Raw genomic sequence first — 27059 nt, 5'->3', positions numbered from 1 at the left:
AAACTTCATGATGTGGAGCAGTGTTTCTCAACTTTAGCAAATTTAAAATGTGTGGATTTGAACTCCCAGAATTCCCCAGCCAGCATATTCTTATTTCAACTCAAGAGGCACAATTTCTGTCTAGGACATTAAACCTCCTGGAACATGAAATGGGACTTTCTTTGTGATGATACCTACTCTGGGGAACTTCATTGTGGAACTTCATTTATCAGCTTTTTCCTATTTAGTATTGTAAAGTCCTTTCTGTTTGAACTAAAATCTTGTGTAACAATAACAGGTGCTGTGATTTAACCCAGAAGCAATTGACTCTGTGGGACTCTGTAGCATTCCTCCCACTGTGCCTCTGCTCACATGGATGTGATGTGGTTCAATTAATTTGGGACAAGATTTGTGACTTTCACATTAAAGTCATTATGGATATCCAGCATTATAATTGCTGCATAGTCGGTGGTCTGGACAGATTTTTTTTCTTTGTCTTTTCAGAGCTACTTAATAGTTTTTCTACAGATGCTCCCCTGAGCATGCATTTGTGTCTTCTTTCCATTTATGACATTCCAGAGCTATTTTTTAAATTCTTTTTATTATTTCAGGAAGTTGAAGCTCTAACAGCAGAAGCAATAAAAACATTCCCTGTGCTAGTATTATTGGTTTCTTTACCTTTTTATTTAGATTGCAGATGCCACATAGGCCTTGACTTCCCTCCTCAATGGCAAACCCCTACCACAAACAACTATGTCTGCAGATGGTTTCTGTGCCTCTCACCGCTTCTGTGTTCCATTTCCTTTTGTGGTTTTCATTCCCACAGTAACTGATACATGGGGCTCTTCCTCTCCTGAGAATAGTATATGGTACATGGCATTTTCACAGTTTTGCTGTAAATGTGGGAATAGTCTATCCAGATGGGATCAAGAGTTTCTGGAACTCTGCTGTTTCTGTGAAAAAGATTGCTAAAGAGTATTCCTGGGTCATATCCTTTGCTACATGAATATGAATGTAGTAGGGTGAATTGGAAAGTTAAGTTTAGAATAGAGTAAGTGGATTTCTAAAATTCCATCATGGCAGTGTTCCTTGGTAACCTACAATGCTGGCAAAATGCACATTTGTTTATTTTATTTATATTTATATCTTACTTATTCAATCAATGTTCCTGAAATTAGCTTACAAAATGTAACAACTTTGTAAACCATAAAGCCATATAAAACCAAATGTGGCACTTGAAAGAAAAATAAAAGAAGCAACAAGACAATTGCAAATTGATCACATTTCAGTAGCTGGGAAGACATATCTTAACCACATATTTGTTTAATCCAACTATTCCCACAAAGTGGTCTTGATTAATTTTTACACTGTTCTTATGACTTGTCCTGCCCTGTGTTGCAATAGATGATACTTGCCCTTCTCTTCTTGTTTTTATGCAACACAGGCCCATTGAGAGTTGTTGATGCTAATCAACTATTTCCTTACACTCTCTCTATTAAGGAAGAAAGTAAGGTTGGATGGTGATGAAAAGATGCACATAGTGAACTAAACATGTGACTGTGCTATCCATCAACAGTATTAGGTTCCAAATATAGGTAGGATATTTTGATTTTGATTGTACAAGGCAAAATAGTTTGCAAATATATTGACTGGGTTCAAGCTTATACTAATATATATTCCTGATTTGTGTTATTCAAAATTCTCTCTTATAGAGAGATGTTTATTCTTGGGAATGTGGCCTTTCCTTCCTTGCTCCTTGCTTCTTTGCTTCTTTGCTTCCTTATTCAGTGACTTAGTTGGTGAAATTGATTTAGTACTTCCTGGAATTAAATGTCTATTCTTAGGAAGTAATTAGAACTCCTTCTCATAGAACATAGCAGTGACATCAGGGGCAGGGATTGCAGCTCCATGATCCTGCACTGAACTCTCTCCATCAGAGGGCTTTGAAAGGAGCCAAAGCCACCCTGTAGGGGAGGCAAAGGACAGAGGGATTCTCTGGAGGTCACGGAGAGCCGCAACTCTCCTGCTTCACCGAAGGAAAACCCTCTAATCCAGTGGTAGTCAACCTGGTCCCTACTACCCACTAGTGGGCATTCCAGCTTTCATGGTGGGCGGTAGGGGTTTTGTCCAATACTGAAGCACTTTCCTTTTTTAAAATTTGATTGACTTTTTAAAAAATGTTCATAGCATTATTTAAAAACATTTTCATTAGATTTTCATGAAATTCCCTGTGACAATTTAAATTTCTGAAAATATACTATTTGTATCACCTGTCCATAAGTTTAGTTCATGTTACATAAGTGAAACTAAATGGCGCTATAGTGCGACTGCTAACAAAAGGGCTTCATCCCAGAATAGCTTGCGCATCTCCCCCCACACCACCCAGCTGTAACAGACAAGCAGAGCTGGTAGCCAGCACCCCCCCAAACCCAATTCACGATGTGCGAGAGGCATGCACAGACGAGGATACACAGCGCATTACTGTGGAACCAGTAGGTGGTTAGAAAATTTTACTACTAACAGAGATACAAAAGTGGGCAGTATGTATAAAAAGGTTGACTACCCCTGCTCTAATCTGAAGGTGAGGAACAGTGGTGGCCATCATGGCCACCACAAAGCTGGGGCAGCTAAAGCAGTAAAGATAGCGCAGGAGTGAGTAGAGGAACAGTGTGTGACTGGGTGAGATTAAGCTTGGTTTCTGCCTAAAGGTTATCCCCAAAGAAATGATCTTGGAGGAAAAAAAGAGGCATTCAAAAGATTAACTTTAGCACCTAATAGGCACTTTGAACTATTGATTCAGCCCTGGAGAAAATTGAAATAAGGAAGAAATAAGAGTTGTTTTTTTTTAAAGCATTGAATATTGGATTTTGGATTGGATTGATGTTATTCTGAAAAGGCATTTTAAATGCAGAACTGGTTATTGGTTAACTTAAATGATGGACCTGGGACATCAAAACAATTGACTTCGTTTTGAAATAAATGAATTCTGATTGTAATTAAAATCTGGTGGGAAAAAAGTAGCATTGAAATTTGAGAGGAGAGTGCCATCTGTTGACGATTGGGAGATAAATCCATACTCCTATAACTGGACTTATTTTGAACTGGACAGAGACTCTTTGTTGTAGAACGTTTATCACTATTATGAATGGAGTTGAAGGAACAGTTGTGGAAATGAATGGACTTTTTCATGAGGTGAATTTGATGTTCCAAAGCATTAAAGTTTTAATGGATGGTATAGATGAGAAAATGGAAAACATTTTACAAAGAACAATAAATAAAGATCAAACTGCCCTTGAAATGGTGGAAGCTATAGAAAGATAAGATGGAAAAAACCAGCAAATTCAATATGAACAAGGAACAAATATAGATCAGAAAAATGAGCAAATGAAGCAGATCTCAATGAAAAGGAAAACCAGATAAATTGCAAGCAAAAAGAGCGGAAAAAATGGAGACAGTAGCAGTGGCCTCAACAGGAAAGGGCAGAGGCAGAGGGAAGGGTGAAGCTGGTGGCCTTGGCGGCGGATTTGGGAGTGCAGGCAAGCAGGAGGGGGCTGCCAAGCCTGGCAAGCTTTGCAGCTATGGAAAAAGCTGCTGCTGTCACCGCCATGTTCTTCACGCATGCGCATCCCATTGTACTTGCAAGGCAATGGGATGCGCATGTGTGAAGAACATGGCAGCGACAAACATGGCAGCCAGGATGAGCAAGCGGCAACCAGGGGACTGGTTCAGGAGTATGGCCAGCCAGCCATTACTACTGGTTCTGCAACTGACTGCAAATTTTTACTACCAGGTTCTCCTGACCAGTGCGAACCGGGAGCAACCCACCACTGTCATTCATACTTTGGCCATCTCACTACTTAATTACTGCAACTACATGGGGCTGCCCTTGAAGAGCATTAAGAAGTGCTAAGTGGTCCAGAATGCAGTGGCTCTGTGTTTCATGGGCAAGACTCGGAATGCTCATGTAATACCTCTGCTTTGTGAGCTGCACTAGTTGCCAATTTATTTCTAGGCATGATTCAAGGTTCTAGTTATTACCTAAGTCTTACATAGCATAGGATATCTGAGGAACTTCCTGTCTCCCATTGTATTTTCCAGGCTATCTATCTGGACCCCATAAGAGCACCTTCTCTGTAGCAGTACCTTCCCTCTGGAATGAAGTTCCATCTGAAAATTTAATAGTTGTTGGTGCTTCAAATGACCTTTCAAAACATGTTCTTTGATGAGTGTGATTCATTCCCTTTTTCTTTCTTTTCCTTTGTTCCCTTCTGGTTCTTTTAATCTCTGCCATTATTGTTCTTTTTTCTTTGTGTTTTCTTCTTGTTTAAAATATTTTTAATAATTTGAAAACTACCCAGAGTTGTTGGGAGTTGGGCAACATATATATTTTATAATAATAATGAAGGCCAACACCAACTGAAGAACTCACAACTATGATTTCACATTGTTGTGTATAGAATAACAATAGTATATTCAGCTGAAAAGAGGAAAGTGTGGACAATTGATGTGGCAATAGCATTAGGGGATAGTAGAATAGAAGACAAAGAACTGAAGAAGATTACAAAATAACAAGTTCTGAAAATCAAACTTGAAAGTTTATAGCATAAATCGGCCATCATGTTTCAGTGGTTATCAGCACACTGGGTGCCATAACAAAAAGGTTTTGGATAACACTTAGAAAATCTGACATTGACAAAATTTTCATCTGTCAATTACAAAAGGCCACCTTCCTTGGACTCACATATATACAATGCTGATACATTATGGATCATCTTGGAAAGAATTCAGTGTGTATGAAGGCCAAAATCAGCTAAAGAACTGGCAGCTATGATTTCCCATTTTTTGTATGTATATTGATAACTCAAAAATTACATATGTAAGAATTAAATCTCTCACCCAAGCATTATTATTTATCTTCAAAGAACAGAATTCAAAATGCTAGAAATGTGGTGGTTATTAAATCTCCCTGATAATATATTCTAGAGATGCGTGGCAGGCTGAGAGGCTTCCAGATGGTGGTGGGATTCAAATTTTTTAACAACCGGTTCTGTGGGCATGGCTTGGTGATTGTGTGACTGGGTGGTTGTATGATTGGGTGGTTGTGTGACTGGATGGGTGTGGCTGGGTGGGCATGTGACTGAGTGGGCATGGCCAACTCAACATCACTCATGTTGAGGGGCACCTCGCCCGGCCCCTTCCCTCCCAGCCACTCCTTCTTACGCCTGCCCTCAACATATCTATAGTTCTGTAAAAATGTTGTTCACCTTTTTTTGACTTTATTATCTGCATCTACATACTATAGATGTACTTTCATGGGCTATCGAAAGGAGGAAATGGCTTACATGCTTTGCCCAAGAGTGTGATAGGCAAGTCACAAAACAGGGTTTTGAGGGGCTGCCACAAAGAAGGGGGGCAACTGCTGTCCCTCTCAAGCCACACAAAGGACTGACAGCAGCGCAGGCTGCCAAGAGCTCTGGGCAGTGGAGGGAAAGCGCCCAGCCTGGCCCTCAAGCTCCCAGGGCACTGGGACCCCACAGCTCAAACCCACTTCCCCAAGGGGGCACCCAGCTGCACTTACCTCCTCCTCAAGGATTCTGCTGTTGTTTTCACTCTCCTTGGGCACATTGCTCATGGTGTATGCAGGAGGGCAAGGTGTGTGGGTCAGAGGGAGGCCCACTCCCTCTCCATACAAGGAGACCCAGCTTTGTAACCAAAGCGTCTTTAGCAATAGGATGGGAGACCACCAAGAGAGGTCAGGACAAGGGGACAAGGGATGGTGAAAGGACAGCAGGGCTGCTGGTGGCCAAGTGCTAAGGCAGGACTTCCCTCAGAATCTGAATCCCTTTCATTATAATCCCTTCCTTCCTTCCTTCCTTCCCTTCTTTTTTCCATTTTCTTCTTTTTTCTTCCCTCTTCATTTTCCTTTCTTCTTTCTTCCTCTCTTTCCTTATTTTCCCTTCCTTGCTCTCTTTTCTCCTTTTTCTTTGTCTTTCCTGCCCCTTCTTGGGTGCTGGTGGCTGTGATAGTTATTAAAGCTCCTGTTTTTTATGTACAACAGCTTTAGCATTTAAAAACAGAAGTAAGTTAGTTGTTTTTCTATGAATACATAATCCTTAAAAGCAGTGGTGAAATCCAATTTTTTTTACTACCAGTTCTGTGGGCGTGGCTTGGTGGACGTGGTCTAGCTTCGTGGGCGTGCCTTGGTGGGTGTGGCAGAGGAAGGATACTACAAAATCTCCATTCCCACCCCACTCCAGAGGAAGGATACTGCAAAATCCCCATTCACTCCCCACTCCTGGGGGAAGGATATTGCAAGATCTCCATTCCTACCGCACTCTGGGGCCAACCAGAGGTGGTATTTGCCGGTTCTCTGAACTACTCAAAATATCTGCTGCCAGTTCTCCAAACTGCTCAAAATTTCTGCTACCAGTTCTCTAGAACCTGTCAGAACCTGCTGGATTTCACCCCTGCTTAAAAGGGCTCTCCTGAAGGGACGCTGCCATGGTCTAATTCAGACTGGAATGGAAAATATTTTCCCCATTCTGCTTTATTTTGTTTTCCACCCTGGAAATGGCTGTTTGCAACATACAAGGAGGAGATACTTTCCTAAGAGCTCACAATTCAATGTTAACTTGGATTGCCAACAAAGTTCTGTCAGTGACAAAACAGAACACAACATTGCTTTCTTCTTTGAACTGGGATAGCTCCAACCAAGTTGCCGTTCCTTCCTTCCTTCCTTCCTTCCTTCCTTCCTTCCTTCCTTCCTTCCTTCCTTCCTTCCTTCCTTCCTTCCTTCCTTTTCTTCCCCTTTTTCTTCCCTTTCCTTTTTTTAAGCTGCCAAAGGCTCCCGACAGAGATTTCCCATTTTGACCCCTCCCCCATCATGTTTTTAGCTCACATCTTCCAGACTTGGTTATGTTTGTGTGTGTGCGTGTGCCCCTTGCAGCTCAGCACTGTGAAAGAGGAAAAAATTGGGAGAGGCTGGGCTGAGAAAAACAAGCATTTAAAAAAAAGAGCTTTCATTAGCTTGCAGGTTAGAATGAGTGAGATACCTCCCCCTGCCCCCCCCATGCTCTCTCTCTCTCTCTCTCTCTCTCTCTCTCTCTCTCTCTCTCTCTCTCTCTCTCTCTCTCAGAAATTTCTTAGGTTGCAAAGTGCAAATTAATGAAAGCTCTTTTTTTTTAAAAAAATGCTTGTTTTTCTCAGCCCCAAGCCTGTCCTGATGTTTTCCTCTCCATTGTCACAGCGCCGGGCTGTCAGGAAGAGACCTTTAGGTGTGTGCACGCACACACAAATACACATGCATGGGTTGAAGAGGTGAGCTGAGAGTCATGCAGAGGTCTGTTAGGCACAGAGGCAATGACGGGAAGGGGATCAAAATGGGAAGCCTTTGCCATCTAAAAAGAAAACCTATGGAACTTCTCTTTTTTTCCACCCTCCCCACCATTGCTTCACACTTGAACTGATGCAGCAGGCAATGAGAAGTGATGGCAGCGGCTTTTTTGGTGGCCTCCAGTAGTTTTCAGTGGTCTGCAGTCAGCCACTGCCTCTTTGAGAGCCGCTTTGCAGCTGCGGCTTTTTCTTTTTCAATGTGACTGCAAAAAGCCTCCCAGCCACCGCCTCTTTGCCAACTGCTTCCCAGCAGTAGTGCAGGCAGGCGGGGCAAGCGAGCAGCAACAGGCTACTGGTTCGGGGGCATGCTGGCATGGCCAGCCAAGCAGTCACTACCAGTTCGGCGAGCCAGGCCCAATTACCACTACCGGTTCACCCAAACTGGTGCGACCCAGTAGAAATCCACCAGTAGCTGGCAGGCAGAAGCCCCTGCCCTGGGTCCCATGCCCTCTGTTTTCCACCTCCTCCACACACAGGTAGGGACATGTGTTGTGGCCTGCTGGCAGCCAGTTGAGCTAGTAGCAGTTGGATAGTGAGGAGGTTGGGGAGGAACTTGGGCCAGTCCTGGGGGCTGCAGAAAGCTTGGATGAGGGTTCTGCATCAGAGGAGAGAGGGTGTTAGACAGCACCTGCCAGAAGACAAGAACAACTCAGAAAGGGTCGACTCAGGAGTAAAGCTATACCTTGGAAGTGATTGGCCCTTCCCATAGGCAATAAAAGAGCAGTCAGGAAGAGGGCTTTTGCAGAAAACAATTTGTTTGTTCTGTGACTCTGAGAGTCTGTGCCAAGTTTTGCCTTTACCTGACAAGGTCCTTGTCCTTCTTGGTTGGAAATTAGTTACGTAGCAGCTTGCCAAACAAGATAAGGTATGTTGATAAATATTCCTTTGCAAAACTGTTTGGACAAACTTTGCTGACTGTGAACGAATGTAATTCACAGTCATGTAAATAAAAGGTTTTGCCGGGACCAATTCCTGCCTCCTGCTTGTTAAGGGAATCTAGGTCAGAACAATGTGGCTTTCCCATGTGGAGGTGGGGCAGTCCCAGGGAAAGGCCAACAAGTGGGAACAGGAGGCACCAGTGCCACCCACTGCCAGCCTTAAATCTACAGTGCTGCTTCAGCCGCGCACCTTGGGCATGGGCACAGCAGGCTTCAAGCACGAGAGGGCTGGCTTCCTGGATGAAGGGCAGTGCTCAGCAAGTAATCCCCAGGTATGCCAGTCCCCAGGCCCTGCGTGCTTTCCACCTCTTGTGTGCACACCCAGGGGGGTGGGGCGAAGGTGGCTCTACAAATCTAAGGCTGAGCTTGGGTGAGGAACTAGAGAGCAGCTGGGCCGTGGGCATCACTCAAGGTGAGCAGCCAAGGCAAGATAAGCAGGGTTTCCCTTCTGGCAGGTGGTATGGGATGACAACCTGAAGCTTCTTTAGCTTCTCTTGGAATTCTGCAGAAAAATTTTAATTCACAGTAACACTTGGTTTTGCATATTCAAAACGTTTTACAAAAAAAAAAGTTTCCCGCCCCTTCCCCCCCAACCCCCCTCCCTTCACTAATCCCTCCCCCCTCCCCCCTGACTTCCCGGATGAAACACAAGGTATAGATAAAAATAAAACAAACATATGCTAAGAAGATTTCCCCCCAAAACTATTATATCAATTTTCCCTCTCTAGCTCTGACTTCCTCCTAACACAACCAAAATCCTTCAAGAAAAAGAAAATAACAATTAAGAATACAAAATATGTAAATCAATAAAACAAATTAATCCTAAAGTATTTAAAACCAACTAAAACATAAAAATCCAATCCAATTCAAAGAATATCTCCCTTATAGCTTCTATAACCATATAATTTTTCCCCCAGGTCTTTCTTACATAAACTCTTTCAAAATTATTCTATTCAAAATACAATACAACTCATTATAAAATTTCAATACCAAGAATTACAGTAGTTATTCAAATTTAGTCCATCCTCGTCAAAATCCAGTATAAATCCAAATACCTAGTCTTTTATAATAGATATAAAACATATAATCAACCCATTTCTTCCAGATCTTCCTCACTTGTCTTTCAGGGACAGTAATATTTTTGTCTGTTAATAATTCAAAGGATAGTACTTTTGTCTCTTGCCATTTTTTTTGATGCATTAGTCTCTGTCTTTCCTTCATTTCTCCTTTTGAAAAGTCAGTCACAATGTTACCTAATAGATCCTTATGTTCAAAAATCCACAAATTACTACCATATATTCCATCAATCCAAAGAAAAAATTCTTGAAAAGCATTAAGCCTGTAAATTTTTCCAGTTCGGGAGACAGCTTCCTGTAGCACAAATTCTGAAATTTCATCCAAACTATTTAAAGGAAACTTCTTTACATCAACTTGTTTATTCAGGATCATATCTTCATATTTATCCATTTTTATTTGTATCTCATCCATTGCATTTAAGTCCTGTTTGAGTTCGTATTTTTGAATAATTAAATACATTCTTTCTGTGTAATCCTGTATAAAGTCACGAATCCATTCTTCTGAAAAAACCTTCATGGCAAAGTTCTTACTGAAAATCCCCTTATGAAATACTTAAACAACGTAATATAATCCAACAATCCAGAATCCAACACAATATGATGAAGTCTCCATTCAGTTTCGATTTCGCAGCAAGGCTGATCTATTTGCAGTTAATCTAAAACGCCATTTTAAGAAAAGGGGAAAAAAATAATTTTTCTCTCTTTAAAAAAGGAGGAAGTCAGGAAATCAACAATACTTGCAAACCAATAATTGTTCACTCATGCTTCTTCCACCTGCTTATAGAAATCCACAAAAAGAAATCAATTGTTAGCAGAACTTGGACACCTTCCTCTTTCCCTGCTGTTGCAGGAGACGCGCTGGATAATGGAGTGTAGAAGGAATTCAAAGGGATTCGACCGTTCGGGACTTTGAATAACAAAAACAAAGCCCTAGGGGAATCTACCTCTCTCCCCCCTTGCTCTTTCCCCTGCTCTCTCAACCAGTGCGGAGTGCCATAAATTAGCACCCAGTGAGAAAGGTGGCGCCAAGCGGAAGGACGGCCCTTTTCTTGATTCGTGCAGTATACAGGTCCTCAATGGAATACTATTTCAAAATGAACCACTATTTTTTTACATGCATGTTACCTTCAAAATGTGATATGTTACCTTCAAAATGTGATATGATAACTCTTTTGATGGCTTTTAATTTTCCTAATGTTATTATGTATGTATGTATTATATGAGTTTTATTGTTGCGCCCAGAACCATTTAGTGGACACCAACATATAACTGTAAAACGAAATAAAATGTATACTGTTTGATGTGGCTAAACAGTTATTTGAATTCAAAAGCAAAAGATTGGGTTTTTTTTATTTCATTTTGTCACAACAGTATACACAAACATTGACATAAAACAACAATACATCATAAAAGAAATATATATATATATATATAAGTAAAAGTATGCAACAACTATGCTAATTTGATATAATGAAGGGAACAATAGGACAGGAACGGTAGGCACTTTTGTGCTCTTATGCACGCTCCTTATAGTCCTCTTAGGAATGGGGTGAGGTCAATAGTAGACAGTTTTTGGTTGAAGATTTTGGGATTTTGAGTAGAGACTATAGAGTCAGGTAATGAGTTCCAAGCGCTAACAACTCTGTTACAGAAGTCATATTTTCTGCAATCAAGTTTGAAGCAGTTGACATTAAGTTTGAATCTATTGTTTGCTCTTGTATTATTGTGATTGAAGCTGAAGTAGTCTTTTACAGGAAGCATATTGCAGTAGATGATTCTGTGTGTTAAACACAGGTCATATCGGAGTCAGTGGAGTTCTAAGTTTTCTAATCCCAGGATTTCAAGCCTGGTGGCATAAGGTATTTTGTTGTTTTTGGAGGAGCGAAGAACTCTTCTAGTAAAATATTTCTGGACGCGTTCGATTGTATTAATGTCAGAGATGTGGTATGGGTTCCAGACGGATGAGCTGTATTCAAGAATAAGTCTGGCAAATGTTTTGTATGTTCTGGTTAGTAGTGTAGAGTTTTTGGAAAAGAAGCTGCGTAAAATTAGGTTTACAACTATTAAAGCCTTTTTTGCTATGTAGTTGCAGTGGGCTTTGGCATTCAGGTCATTTGATATGAGATTTGGAGTTGCCAAGTTTTAAACCAATCGGAAACAAAGTCAAGGTCTTCTTGAAGGGAAGAAGTATTGTTAGTGGTATTAAATAGTTTGACATTGTCAGCAAAGAGAACACAATAACTTGAGATAAGGTCACAAAGATCATTTATGTATAGTATGAAGAGCGTTGGTCCAAGAACACTACTTTGGGGAACACCACTTTTGACAGGAACAGGATTTGATAGAGCGTTGCCAATTTTGACCACTTGTCTGTTTGACAGGAAGGCATTTATCCAATTGTGAAGAAGTCCTGAAATGCCGTAGGATTTTAGTTTTAGAAGTTTGTCATGTACTACTGAGTCAAAAGCTTTGCAGAAGTCTATGTAGATTGCATCTATTGCTTTTCCTTGATCAAGGTTGGTAGTCCATATGTTTTTGCAGTGGAGAAGTTGTAAGTTACAAGATAATTTTTTTCTGAAACCAAATTGTTTATTAGAGAATAAGTTGTTTGTTTCAAGGTGGAGTATAATGGATTGGTTTATGATAGATTCCATTAGTTTTCATGAGACACAACATAGAGAGATAGGTCTGTAGCTTTCAACTAGGCTGGGATCTCCTTTTTTGAAGATAGGGATGATTGTGGCTAGAGACCAGAGTTTGGGAACGGAACTAGTCGTGAAAGCTTTATTAAAGATTATGCTTAGGTGTTCTGCTATATTAATTGAAAGTTTTTTTAAAAATTATGCACATAGTCCATCAGGTCCAATAGATAATGATGGTTTCAGGTTGCAAACAGCTTTTTCAACATTATCTTCTGTGAAGTCTATATGTGTTAAGTCGTTGTTAACATTTTTGGTACATTGAGGAATGTCGGATATGAGCAATCACTGCTTACAAAGACTGAGCCAAAGAATGTGTTAAAGAGGTTTGCTTTAACTGTTTCATCAGTATATTCTTTGTCGTTAGGTTCTTTTAGTGGTGGAATGGATCTTGTTTCTTTAAGTTTATTGTTCACAAAATTATAGAAAGCACGATTGGAATTACTGCGTAGAAAGTCTTCTTGCTTGGTGTGGTAAATGTTACATTCTGTTTTTATTTGGTTGCAAATATTTCTGTAGCGGTTTTTGAAGTTTGCTACATAACCCTTTTTGTTTCTTCTCCAGAGGGATTTTTTTTTGGATTGAAGCTTTTTTATTGATATGGGTAATTGGTTTTTGGGGGTTTTTTTGGTGGTGATTTGTGGTACGTATAGTTTGATTATTTTATTGATTTCAAGTAGGAATACTTTATAGTGGTCTTCTGCAGTGATACAGAAGTGATACAGGTTGAGAATAGATTTTGCCAGTCAAGAAATGAGAGATCATTGTTTATAAGGTCATAGTTGGCTTTTTAAAAATTGTAGTTTGGAGTATTTATTTATTATTTATTTATTTGATCATATTTATATACCGCCCTATCTCCCGAAGGACTCAGTACTATTGTTATGACGATTTATGTCTAGAGTAGGATCCCCAAACCCTTGGTCATGGACCAATACTGGTCCGTGACCCATTAGGAACCAGGCAGCACAAAGAAATAAAGCTTAATCTGCACATATCCCCACTAGTTCATGGAAATTTTTTTCCACAGAACTGGTCCCTGGTGCCCAAAAGGTTGGAAGCCACTCTAGAACATGTGGATATGAGAAAATGGCATCCGTCTTAAACTTAATTTGGGAAAATTATGCAGTAGCAAGCTCTTCAGAAGAACTCTTGAGCAAAAATGTGCTTATGAGGTCTGAAACCCATTTTTGGTGGTTGATCAGAATTTTGTATGGCTCTGCTGTTTGACTGAAAGTTCCTACTTCTGTGATATTAATGATCAGCCTGAATGACTTGGTTTCTGTCTCCCAACTGGAAAAACAAAGCAACTTATAAACATTACTAATACTGACAAGAATGAAGACCAGCGGTGTCAAATATATGAAATCTATCCTTCTACTAAGTTTTTGTTACTTCCAAAAAAACCAACCTAGTCTTGTTCACTTTGGAGGCTTTCAGCATGTTAGATTTGCTGCTTGGATATTGTAGGTGTTGGTTGCTTTCATCACTAGATCACCAAATTTGAAAAGCAGGTTAGTGAATTAGCCTTCCCCCTTTCTCTATTAAGAGCTGAACAGCTTTTTAAAATGTTATTGAGCCCCAATATACATTCAATTGTCTTTCCAGGGAATGTGTTGCATACCATTTAGGAATGTAACACTTTTCTGCAAGAGAGGGTGTTTATTTTTATATCGCAAAACCTCCCAGGAAATATATACAGTGAAACATCAAACAGAAACATTTAACTTTAGAAACATCATTTCACCTTCCTAAGCTGCTATTTTCCAGTGTATTATTTATTTATTTATTTATTTACATTTATATCCCGCCCTTTTCCAAAGACTCAGGGCGGCTTACAGTGTATAAGGCAATAGTCTCATTCTATTTGTATATTTTACAAAGTCAACTTATTGCCCCCCCCAACAATCTGGGTCCTCATTTTACCTACCTTATAAAGGATGGAAGGCTGAGTCAACCTTGGGCCGGGCTTGAACCTGCAGTAATTGCAGTTTGTTGAATGGGATGTCTTTTCTTTAAGCAGTTCTAAGTTCTCTACTGATGAATATATGTGTAATTATAGGAAATATGGTGCCTATTCCATAGTGGGCCACATCTACTTTGTTTTCTCCCATCCACTTTGTTTTCACTTGTTCAATTAATTATGGAGTTTAGGCTCTAATGTCAAGGAGTAACTGATTTGTGTCTCTCCCATTGCAAGCCCTGGAAAGGCTGGTGGCACACTGCAGGATGATATCCATTCATCTGAGTCTGACTCTTAGCGATTCTATTGGCCAATTCTTCCCACATAATCCAATCTTGTACTATTTCTTGGAGTTTTTCTATGTTCTGGTTGGTGTCAGCTTCGATGTTATCCAGTCACTGTGTTCTTTGACAGCCTGGTTTCCTTTTGCCAGTAACTCTTCCAAACATAATTGGAAGTGAACTACTCCACCAAAATAAGTCAGATGCAGTTTTGTGATTTTATCTTTTAATGACATAACTCTAAATACCTTAAATTAGGAAAGTACAAATTAGTCTACATGACAGAGTATTACATATCCCAAAGGTGCTTTTTCAAGAGGCAACTGGATTTTCTGTGTTGTTTTTTTTTTTGAAGGTGTTGCAAGAATTTGCAAGAATTATTAATTTATTCGTTGCAAGAATAAAATGCAAGAATTTTTTCCTTACAGGTCATTTGCATTTTTTTAATGAGTCATTAAGGTTACCTGGAGGTTTATCAATGTCATCAGGTCATCTGATGCAAATGAGTGTGGAGCCCTCTTGGAACTGTTAATATATGTGCTGTAATGTATTTAAACTTTTGGAGGGAAGTTTGGGCGGGAACTAGCACGTTGCTGATTGGTTGGAGCCTCAGCCAGAATAGTATTTAAAGAGCTGGTTTTTGCCTGTTGTCTTTCGCTGGGTTCATTATAAACTAAAGACCTGTTGTCACTCACTGGTCTCCTGCCTCTTCATTGCCCGAACCTAACATTGGCGACGAAGGTGGGATATTGAGGCAGTGAGATCGGGAAAAGAGCTGAAGGAGCAAAGGAATTCGCGAACCCAGCCAGTTTCGGGGCGGATCGTTAGCGATGTCCAGCTACATGCCGCCAGCGCCATTTGACCCAGCCAAGGAGAAATGGGGGTCGTACATGGCTCGTTTCGAGTGTTTCCTTGAAGCGAACGAACTCCAAGGAGTCTCGGACAATCGGAAGCGAGCGTACTTCCTAAGCCACTGCGGTCCAGAGGTTTTCGATACCACGGAGTCACTTTCAGAGCCAACGCCGGTACAATCGGTACCATGGCAAACACTACAAGCAACACTTCGAGCGCACTACGCATCAATACCCTCAAAGTTCGTCCAACGGTTCGAGTTGAGGCAACGGGTACAGCGAGAGGGCGAATCGATAAGCGTGTACATGGCCGCGTTGAGGAAAGCCGCGAACCACTGTGAGTACAGAGATTTGGAGGACTCCTTACTCGAACAACTCATTTGTGGGGTCAGGGACATCCGACTGCAAAGGCGGCTGCTGTCTAAGAGCAACCTGACTTTGGCAATAGCCTTGGACGAGGCCAGGGCTCACGAGATGTCCACCAAAGTGGCGGAAACCTTGCAAAAGCCGAACGCGCAGGGTGCCGGAACGAAAACAACACCGGTCCACAGCGAGGAAGTCCAGGCCGAATCGGAAGGTGAGGAAGAGGAGGAGGTTTTCCACACCGGAAGGCCGGAGAGAGGTGACCGGGACGAGTGCGTGAGTTGTGGGGGCCAACACCAACGACAAAACTGTAGGTTCAAAGACGCGGTTTGTTGGCGGTGCGAAAAGAAAGGACACATAGCTCAGGCCTGTCAAGCCCCCCTACCTTCCCGCCAAAAATTCAAACTGACCAATCAGAGCGCCGGAGCAGCGAAGCGGCCGGGGATTGGTCCATTCAAAAAGGGTGTGAAGTTAAATCAGACCACTGTGAGAGTGGGCCACACATCGACACGACTAGAAAAGAAGATTTTTACCAAAACTTACATTGAAGGGATACCGTGCTAAATGGAAGTAGACACCGGCTCATCAATCACAATTATGTCCTGGGACACCATCGTGAGAGACTTGCCAGCCATCGCTAAGCGGCAGCTACAAACCCAGAAGCTAAGAGTGCAAGACTACCAGGGAAATCGGATCCCTGTTCGAGGGGTCACGTCCATCCAAGTCAAGTATGGACAGCACAAGAAGACCCTGCCAATCACCATAGTAGATGGAACTCTACCGAGTTTGCTAGGGCTGGACTGGTTCCGAGCTTTGGGCATGGGAGTGACCGGGGTCTACAGAAACGACGTCAACCTCAAGGATGAACTACTGAAGGAGTTTGAGGACGTCTTCAAGGACTGCCTGGGCAAGTACGTGGGGACCCCTATTTCTTTCAACTTAGACCCACAAGTTGCCTCTATCCGGTTAAAGGCTAGGAGGGTCCCATTCGCCCTAAAGCCCAAGATTGACCAGGAGTTAGACAAACTAGTAAGCCAGGGAATACTAGTCCCCGTCGACCATGCAAAATGGGAGACACCCATAGTGACCCCAGTCAAACCGGACGGATCGGTCCGAATTTGTGCTGACTACAAGGCAACGCTTAACAAAGCATTGCAGAAAAGCGCATACCCCGTTCCGGTAGTGCAACACTTGCTGCACTCATTAGGACAAGGGCAGGTTTTCGCCAAACTCGATTTGGCTCAAGCCTACCAGCAACTACCTGTAGATAGCAGCACAGCTGAGGCACAGACAATTGTCACGCACCGCGGTGTTTTCAAATGCACGCGACTCCAGTTCGGAGTTAGTGTGGCTCCAGGGCTGTTCCAAAACCTAATGGAACGACTGTTACAGGGTCTACCCGGGGTGGTACCATACTTCGATGATGTATTGGCATCGGCAGAAAACTTAGATGAACTAGGGGTAAAACTAAGGAAGGTATTGGGCATTTTCAGGTCTGCTGGGCTTAAGGTTAAGCTTAACAAATGCCAAATTGGGGTAGAGTCAGTAGAGTTCCTGGGATACCGAATAGACAGGAAAGAGATCCACCCCACCGAGAGCAAGGTACGGGCCATCAGGAAGGCTCCAGCTCCCAAAAATAAAACGGAATTACAAGCATTCTTAGGGCTTGTTAATTTCTATGCGGTATTTTTAAAGAATAAGGCAACAATAGCCAAACCACTACATAAATCACTAGCAAAGAAAGCTGTTTGGTCCTGGGGCAGAGTGGAGGCTAAGGCATTTGAGGGGGTAAAAAACCTTTTGTCCAGCGATAGCCTCCTCATCCAGTACAATGGCACGTTGCCACTAGTACTAGTTTGCGATGCTTCTCCCTACGGAGTGGGGGCTGTGCTCAGCCATAGGTTACCGAATGGAACAGAAGCCCCTATAGCGTATTATTCCCGAACAATGTCCTCAGCTGAAAGGAATTACAGACAGCTAGATAGGGAGGCATTGGCTATAGTCTCCGGGGTGAAGAAATTCCACGAATACTTATTCGGGCGAGATTTCGAGATTGTCACGGACCATAGACCCCTACTGGGACTCCTAGCGGGCGACCGCCCAACGCCCGTTGCACTTTCACCCAGGCTGACCCGATGGACTATCTTCCTGGCAGCATACTCTTACAAACTGCTCCATCACCCGGGAAAAGACTTAGGGCATGCGGACGCTCTTAGCAGGTGCCCTTTACCAGAAACTATCAAAGACCCGACCCCGGGGACCCCCGTCTTGCTCATTGACTCTTTGGACTCAGGCCCAGTCACATCTAAGGAAGTGGCTAGGGCATCGTACAGGGACATTACAATAAGGACTGTAATCGGTTGGGTGCAAAGGGGATGGCCCGCTGCGCCGGGCGAGCGTTTCAAAGACTATGCGAAAAAACGATCGGAACTGTCGGTTCAAGGAGGGTGTCTGTTATGGGGGGATAGAGTGGTTATCCCAGAAAAATTACGCGGAAATGTGTTAGAACTGTTGCATGCGGGCCACCTGGGGATTGTGAGAATGAAGAGTTTGGCGAGAAGTTATGTATGGTGGCCCCTAATGGATAAGGACATTAGCGACAGGGTAGGGAAATGCCAATCCTGCAAAGAGTCAAGGCCACTACCCCCTACAGCCCCAACTAGAGAGTGGGAGAAACCCCAGGGGCCATGGTCCAGGATTCACATAGATTTTGCTGGGCCATTCCATGGGCAGACCTTTTTAATTGTAGTAGATGCCTAATCAAAATGGTTAGAAATCATCCTCATGAAAACCATGACGGCCGAAGCAGTAATCACAGTCCTGAGGCATCTATTCGTAACACACGGCCTGCCCGACACCCTAGTCTCCGACAACGGCCCGCAATTCACGGCAAACCAGTTTGAGGGGTACTTAGCGGGAGAGGGCATCAGACATGTCCTCTCGGCGCCTTTCCACCCGGTGACGAACGGACTTGCAGAACGTTTCGTTCGGAGTGCCAAGGAAGCGCTATCTAGGATAAGTCCAGGCGATTGGCAAACCAAAATCGATACCTTCTTGGCAGTCCAACATAGAACCCCCTGTGTGACAACTGGCCGCAGCCCAGCGGAGCTATTGATGGGCAGAAAACTCAGGTGCCCATTAGACCGACTAAACCCAACCTACACCCCAGATGGGTACAAGGGTATCCAAGAAAAAACTAGGGAGATGTCAGCGGGTGACCCAGTATGGGCACACAACTATAGCGAGGGCCCAACATGGTTAAAAGGGACAATTCTAGGCATAACCGAGCCGAAATCATATGTAGTAGACATGGAGGATGGCCAGGTTTGGAGACGCCACATAGACCAACTAAGAAAATGAATACCAAGTAATACAGAAACCAAACAGCCAGGCCCTGACTACCAAATGTTTGAATCTACAGCTGACTCAAACCCGAGGCGAGCGGAGGACTTATCTGAATCCGATGAAGTCCAGTGACGCCAACCGGTTCCTCCTGAAGACAGCAGGGACGACTCTGCCAATAATCCAGGGCCGGACGGCCCAGAGGAGGAGCTGGGAGGAACAAACAGTCCCTCCGACCAGCTCGACTCACTCCCAGAGAATGAATTGCGCAGGTCAGAAAGAGTTAGGAGACGCCCTGTCTACTTGCGTGACTACGTGGAAAAATAACATGCAAATTTTATGTAAATATGGGTACAATGCGTTCTGGGAGGGAAGGAGTGTAATGTATTTAAACTTTTGGAGGGAAGTTTGGGCGGGAACTAGCACGTTGCTGATTGGTTGGAGCCTCAGCCAGAATAGTATTTAAAGAGGGGTTTTACCTGTTGTCTTTCGCTGGGTTCACTATAAACTAAAGAGCTGTTGTCACTCACTGGTCTCCTGCCTCTTCATTGCCCGAACCTAACACGTGCACACTTCAAACCCGAGAATAGACTAAGGCAGAAGTTTGTCCACCTCAAAGATAAAACTCCTAGACATAAACTGAGCAATGTGGTATATACAGTACAATGCAGCAAGCCATATGCACATCTGTACATTGGAGAAACAAAACAACCACTTCATAAGCACGTGGTACAACATAGGAGAACAAACAGATTAGGGCTAGATTCAGCAGTTCATTTGCCTTTAAAAGACAGGCCACTCTTTTGAAGACAGCAAAGACCATATTTTGGACAGAGAGGACCACTGGTTTGAAAGAGGGGTCAAAGAGGCCATCTATTTTAAAATTGAACAGCCTTCCCTCAACAGCCTTCCCCCAACAGAGGGGGAGGGATACAATATCTATCTCCAATCTACAACATAATACTTTCAACAATTCCAAGAAGGCTCCAAACCCATTTGAACCACTCATGTGACCCTGATGACATAGATAAACCTCCAGATGACCTTAATGACTTGCTAAAAGAATGCAAATGAACAGCTTTCTGCATGGAATATAAATCTTTCCATTTCATTCTCTGACCATCCAGCTGAAGAACCTTCTTGGATGAGAAGTGAAATGTCTTCAAAGAAAAAACAGAAAGTCCAGTTGCTTCTTGAAAAAGTACCTTTCGGACAACCATGACCTGGATGACTGAGAATCTCTATAGAAAGTATTACGTATCATTGTTTCACAAGACTTGACTATTGTATCAATTGATTAATTCTGATTTGGCTTTAGAAAAATGTTTTTTTATTATATATTCAATGAAACAATAAGTAATATATCCTGAAGAAGTGGTTAATAGGAAAATGAGCTCAAAATGGGTAAGCGTTTTTTTTTAAAAGAGGTACTAAAAGTGCATTTAATATAATATAGCAACAGAGTTGGAAGGGACCTTGGAGGCTTTCTAGTCCAACCCCCTGCCCAGGCAGGAAACCCTACACCATCTCAGTCAGAATAGAATAGAATAGAATTTTATTGGCCAAGTGTGATTGGACACACAAGGAATTTGTCTTGGTGCATATGCTCTCAGTGTACATAAAAGAAAAGATACGTTCATCAAGGTACAACATTTACAACACAATTGATGATCAATATATCAATATAAATCATAAGGATTGCCAGCAACAAGTTATAGTCATACAGTCATAAGTGGAAGGAGATTGGTGATGGGAGCTATGAAACGATTAATAGTAGTGCAGATTCAGTAAATAGTCTGACAGTGTTGAGGGAATTATTTGTTTAGCAGAGTGATGGCCTTCGGGAAAAAACTGTTCTTGTGTCTAGTTGTTCTGGTGTGCAGTGCTCTATAGCGTCGTTTTGAGGGTAGGAGTTGAAACAGTTTATGTCCAGGATGCGAGGGATCTGCAAATATTTTCACGGCCCTCTTCTTGATTCGTGCAGTATACAGGTCCTCAATGGAAGGCAAGTTGGTAGCAATTATTTTTTCTGCAGTTCTAATTATCCTCTGAAGTCTGTGTTTTTCTTGTTGGGTTGCAGAACCGAACCAGACAGTTATAGAGGTGCAAATGACAGACTCAATAATTCCTCTGTAGAATTGGATCAGCAGCTCCTTGGGCAGTTTGAGCTTACTGAGTTGGCGCAGAAAGAACATTCTTTGTTGTCCTTTTTTAATGATGTTTTTGATGTTAGCTGTCCATTTGAGATCTTGCGATATGATAGAACCCAGAAATTTGAAGGTTTCTACTGTTGATACTGTTGATACTGTCAGATGGTTATCCAACATTTTCTTAAAAATTTCCAGCGTTGGAGCATTCACAACTTCTGCAGGCAAGTCGTTCCACTTATTAATTGTTCTAACTGTCAGGAAATTTCTCCTTAGTTCTAAGTTGCTTCTTTCCTTGATCAGTTTCCACCCATTGCTTCTTGTTCTACCCTCAGGTGCTTTGGAGAACAGCCCGACTCCCTCTTCTTTGTGGCAACCCCTGAGATATTGGAACACTGCTATCACGTCTCCCCTAGTCCTTCTTTTTATTAAACTAGACATACCGAGTTCCTGCAACCGTTCTTCATATGTTTTAGCCTCCAGTCCCCTAATCATCTTTGTTGCTCTTCTCTGCACTCTTTCTAGAGTCTCAACATCTTTTTTGCATCGTGGCGACCAAAACTGGATGCAATATTCCAAGTGTGGCTTTACCAAGGCATTATAAAGTGGCACTAACACTTCACGTGATCTTGATTCTGTCCCTCTGTTTATGCAGCCCAGAACTGTGTTGCCTTTTTAGCAGCTAACACAGTTTGAAAACAATTGTAATAAAGAAAGGAGAAGGAAAACAGAAATAAACTGCTTAAGTTTTAATTTCCAAAGCACTGACAAAAAATTGTAAATCATCTGGCCAAATTTTTATATAATACGTTGACAAATCCTGGAGAACAATTGAAACAATCAGATTTGATGACATCCCATAATTAGGATTAGCTATTACTCCAGAAGACCAAATCAGAATTCAGAAGAATCTTAACAGGTCAGAGAATTGGCTGAATAGCAATAGCACTTAGATTTATATATTGCTCCCTAGTACTTTACAGCCCTCTTTCAGCATATTTCCCCCAATCTGGGTCCTCATTTTACTGATCTCAAAAGGATGAAGGCTGAGTCAACTTTGAGCCCATCAGAATTGAAATCCAGGCTGTGGGCCAAATTTGCCTGCAATACTGCATTCTAATCACTGCGTGACCAGGGCTCATCCAAACAATAGAATAAAATTTAACAAAGTTTTTACAAAAGTAAATGTGTGTATGAAAAACTATTTGGCTTCTGTAGAAGACTGAATGAATTATTCTCATGGGAACTAGTCTGGAAAAAGCAAGGTTCACATGCCTTTAAAATGAATGGAGAAAGCATTTAACTATAAACTGTTGCTTTCAATGTGGCTGAATTACAACAAAGCACTCCATTTGCTCTGTTATTCCTCATCTCTGTGATGTTATTTTCTTTATTAAAACATGTTAATTTGATTTCCCACCTTAAAATATTCCAGAGTAGTTTAAGTAAAATTAAATTAAATTTTCCAGATCATGTTCTTTTTTTAAAGATTTTATTCAGTTTTATTGTAAGATAAAAAACAGAAATAAAAGTTACAAAAGTGAAAGAAAAAGTATAAAGAATGAAGTAGTGTCTTCCAACTTTTTCAGTGCAAATACTAAAATATATACAACCTCAATATTTTGCTTTACATTTCATAGCATTTTAAATGTTTTCAATAATAACAAAATCATTCTATTTATCTAATTATCAAAACTTATCAAAATTTCATTTTTTTCAGTTTTGAGCAAAAAGTTCAGAAGTGGTTTCCAAGTAGTGGTTTTCAAGTAGAAGCAAAATTTTAAAAAATGTTTTCTTTAAGTAAAATAGTCAATTTCACCATCTCTGATGACTCATTTCTATATCATCCATTTTTCCATTGTGGGACTTATTGTATTTTTCCATTTTTGGACATTTAAGATTCCTACAGCTGTCAACATATATTACAATAAAGTTCCAAATTTTCTTTCAAGCTCTTTGTCCATCAAATCTAAAAGTAAAACTTTAAGTTCATTCTTATATTTTAAGAATCTTCTGAACTAAAATTGAGTTAGTTAGTTTACTTTATTGATTAGCCCTTGGGCTATATCAAAGTGCAAAATTCCAGACACAAATTATTACTAAAATCTGATAAAAACTATTTAAAATGGAATTGGATGAAGTACAATTTAAAATGAAATTGAAATAATATACAACTGAAAATGAAATTGGAATAAAAAACAGTTTAAAATGAATGTAATAAAATACAACAATTTAATATATTAATAAATAAAACATGATAAAAACTACAATCTACCTCAATCAGTCCTACATATGCTGATCTCAACTGAACCATTTTGCTTAAGTACTGTGCTGTGTTAAATGTTATTTTCAGATTCTGGCCGCACATAAGGTAAGTTGTTTTGATATGGGAATCCCAATGGGTCATTCATTTGGTATATAGACCAAGGTACCTGTCTGTCACCCTTATACAGACAACAATCAAATAGGATGTGAGCCAGGTCTTCGATCTCTGCTGCTCCGCAAATGCAGAGACATCCATTATAGGGTGCAGAATGGAGTCTCCCATATCTGACCATTGTGTCAAGCTGTTCGAATCTCATTCATGTAAATATTTCCCTAAGATGTTTTGGAAGTAGAGGCTTCCGGGTGGCTCCGCTGCGCTAAATGGCGGGCAATCTCAGTCCGCCTGTTCTTTGTGATTCTGTGAGAGCTGTTTAGACAGCGTTAATCTGCTGTCAACAGCTCATAAATCTCTACCCTCGGGCAAGGAGGGGGATGATGAGCATTTGAGCTGAAGTTGAGCCCCCAAGAAAAGCCCCAGAATGATTTCTGGTGGTTTGATGGGAACGCTCCTTCTATAGCTCAAAAAAAGCTCCAGAATCCAGAACGCCTCTGCAAAAGCAGAGCAAAACGCAGCGTCCATCTCCGTGACTGAAGAGGATTATTGATAAATTGTCAACACGGAAAGAGCCGAAAGCAGGAGGGCTGGCATTTGTTTGTAAGATGATTTTAACTCCCTGACAGAGAAGTTATTTGTATTTAAGAGTGGAGATGAAGAAAGATGGCGTTTTGTGTTTTGAAAGTGAAAGCTAAGGAAATGCTGATTACAATTGCTGGCGTGGAACCTTTAAGAAGAAAATAACAAGATTTTTTTTTAAATGGAATTCTTTTTTTAAAAATCTATTCTTTTTTATTATCTTTTCTTACAGTGTTTAAGAAGAAAATTTATTGGTTTTTTTCTTTTATTCCCCCTTTTTTTTTTTCTTTTATTCCCCCTTTTTTCTTCTTCTTGATATTACTTAGTTTAAAATGGCTTTTAAGCAAAGAGATTTAACCACTTCTAAAATATTGGAAATTTCTTCACTTCAGGTACGGAAATTGAGAGAGGATATTAAAGAAAGTCTAAGGAATTTTTTACAGGAGCTTATGGAGGCTCATCTTTCAGAAATAGATCAAAATTTAATGAAATGGAGAAAGAAATACTGGATTTTAAAGATTTGGTGGAAGAGCAGAGTAGGAGATGAAAAATTAAAGGAATCAATTACCCCATTATTGTTATCTAGTACACAGACAGAAGAAAGACTGAATGAATTTAACCAGATTAATTTAGATTTGGAAAGGAAAATAGATGAAGTTCAAATTAATTTGAATTTAGAAAATAAAATAGATGATATTCAGGTTAAGGCTGATAAGGCAGAGGAAGAAAGGGTTATATTACAATATAAATTAATGGAATATGCTATAAGGGTGAGAGGAATAAGAGAGTGTAAGGAAGAAAATTTGAAAGAGATTTTATTCAGGCCTTTGCTCAGATAGAGGAGTGGAACCAGAAGATTTTGAAGTTAATATTGAAAAAATTTATCGTGTTAATTCTTGGTGGGCAAGGCAGAAGTGCTTACCGAGAGATGTGGTTATTTATTTTACAAATAAGAGGATTAGGTATGGAATTTTACGAGCATTTTATAAAAATAAATTTCAAATATTAGGACAAGATATAATAATGATGAAGGAAATTCCTCCTAAAATGTTAAGAAAGAGAAAGAATTTGCCTTTCTGGTGGATGAGCTTAAGAAACATCAGATATATTTTAGATGGGAGGTTCCAGCTGGTTTAACACTGAATTATAAAGGAAGAAAAGTATTTTCTCAACACAATTTGTAAAGCACGAGATTTTTATACTAATGTATTAAAGATTGGGAATTCTTTGTTAACAGATGTTAAGTTGAATGGTGAATAGATGGTCGAAAATGTGTAAGACAGAAGAAGGAGGAGAATGTTTAACTTTATTATATATGATTATGGTTAATTTTGTAAATGATTTATTGTGGATATAAATGTGTAATTTTAGGGGTACTATTTGATATATTTAAGGTATAAAGGAATAGGAAGATGGAATATTGTTTAATTTTGGAGGATAGATAGTAAAATTTAGGAATTTGGATTAAATATTATATTTAAGAGATGGATGTAATGTTAATTAGAATGTAATTGTTATAATAGATATATTTTGGATAAGTTATAGGTGTAATTTTAATAATGTTATTTGATATAAGTAAGGTAAAGTGAAGATTTTAACTACTACAATTGATACTTTGGATATTTGTAATATTATTTGTCGATATATAAATGTTAAAGATGTGAAAAGATGGACTATTGCTTACCCTTGAAGGTTGGACAGAAAAATTAAAGAAACTAAGTTGGAAATATGAACTATTTTTGAGAGACTGCTTAGGGAAGAAAGACATTTTAGAAGAACCCTTGGTGAATATTGGAAGATGGAACGTTGTTTTGATATTGATTGATGAAGGGTGGATATTAAAACCTATGTACTTTATTCAAGAATAAACATTAACTCAATCGGAAACTTCTGAGAACTCTAGGAGTGGAATGGTCTGATATATAATGGATTGGAAGAAAAGTATCTTCTTTGTCTTTGGAAGGGGAGTGGAGGTTTTAAGGAATGACTATGGAATATGATTTGTGCTAGATTTTAATTTTTGTTGTTAGTTTTATACCCTGTATTCGGTTCTCGGAAGTCCTGGGGGGTGGGGGGGAGGGAGGGGAAGGGGGGGGGGAGGGGGCAGAAAATGGATTGATAGTTAATGTACAAAGATGATTGAAGATGTATAATTAATGTAAGATCGGACCTGCCTGGCTACTACTTTAGAATGATGGGAAAGAAGGAAGTAGAAGAGAGAAGGAGGAAAGAGAAGAGGAGGAGGAGGAAAGGAAGGAAGAGGGGAAGAGGGAGAAGAAAGGAGTAGGGAGGAAAGAGGAGAGGATGTAGATAAGAGAGGGGGAGGATGGTTATGGAAAGTAGAAGAAGGTAGAGAAGGAGAGTAAAAGGAAAAGGAAGGGGGTGGTGACCGGGCAGATCCGATTAATTGTATATGATGGTACATTAAATATGTTATTGGATATGTTATTGGATAAGAATGTCAAAATAAAACTTTTTTGAACAAAAAAAAAAAAGATGTTTTGGAAGTTGTAACTTTAAATAGCTGTCTATTTAAAAAGTATGTTTGTATTTGCTCCCCTATTTCAAGTTACCAACCTTACTAAGGATAGCTATATCATTTTGTGCTTCTATATCCTTAATTCTTTGGGCAGTTCTTTTTTAAAATCGTTCTCCTGTTACACAAAAGACAGGATAATAATAATAATAATAATAATAATAATAATAATAATAATAATAATAATAATAATAATAATAATAATAATAATAATAATAATAATAATTTAATTTGTATACCGCCCTTCTCCCGAAGGACTCAGCCACAGCTTCTTACAAAATTTGTTAGTTTGCTGTTCCTGGAGATTTGTGATTGGGATTTTATTTGCTCTAGTAAACAAAACTTGGGGAGTCTTATCAGTCTTCATTTCATTGACTTTGTGCTCGTAGTTATATGCTCTAATTTTAGATAGTGCATGAATTGTATAAATTCCCAATTCAGCTCTAACTGCTGCAGCAGATGTTCTTAGACTTACACCCAAAATACATAGTTCTACTATGGTAGTTGAGTGTAGACTCCAAATGTCTGCTCCA

The 27059-nt window shown here is 40.4% G+C and overlaps 1 protein-coding gene across 8 annotated transcripts in view; it reads left to right on the top strand.

The window, feature by feature from the left end:
• BMPER (BMP binding endothelial regulator) overlaps positions 1-27059 on the top strand; it is a 589367-nt gene that overhangs the window by 466445 nt on the left and 95863 nt on the right. Inside the window, exon 14 of one of the 8 annotated variants that reach the window (XM_058182123.1) lies at positions 4078-4393. The exons of the other annotated variants lie outside the window; for them this stretch is intronic. Coding sequence (XP_058038106.1) covers positions 4078-4099 — 22 coding nt within the window. The 3' untranslated portion in view covers positions 4100-4393. Of the gene's footprint in view, positions 1-4077; positions 4394-27059 lie in introns of those variants that run through there. 8 annotated transcript variants of the gene reach the window in all.

The sequence above is a fragment of the Ahaetulla prasina genome, chromosome 4 (genome assembly GCF_028640845.1).
Source record: "Ahaetulla prasina isolate Xishuangbanna chromosome 4, ASM2864084v1, whole genome shotgun sequence".
Taxonomy (NCBI): domain Eukaryota; kingdom Metazoa; phylum Chordata; class Lepidosauria; order Squamata; family Colubridae; genus Ahaetulla; species Ahaetulla prasina.
The sequence above is the reverse complement of the archived record's forward strand: the minus strand, read 5'-3'. Positions and strand labels throughout refer to the sequence as shown.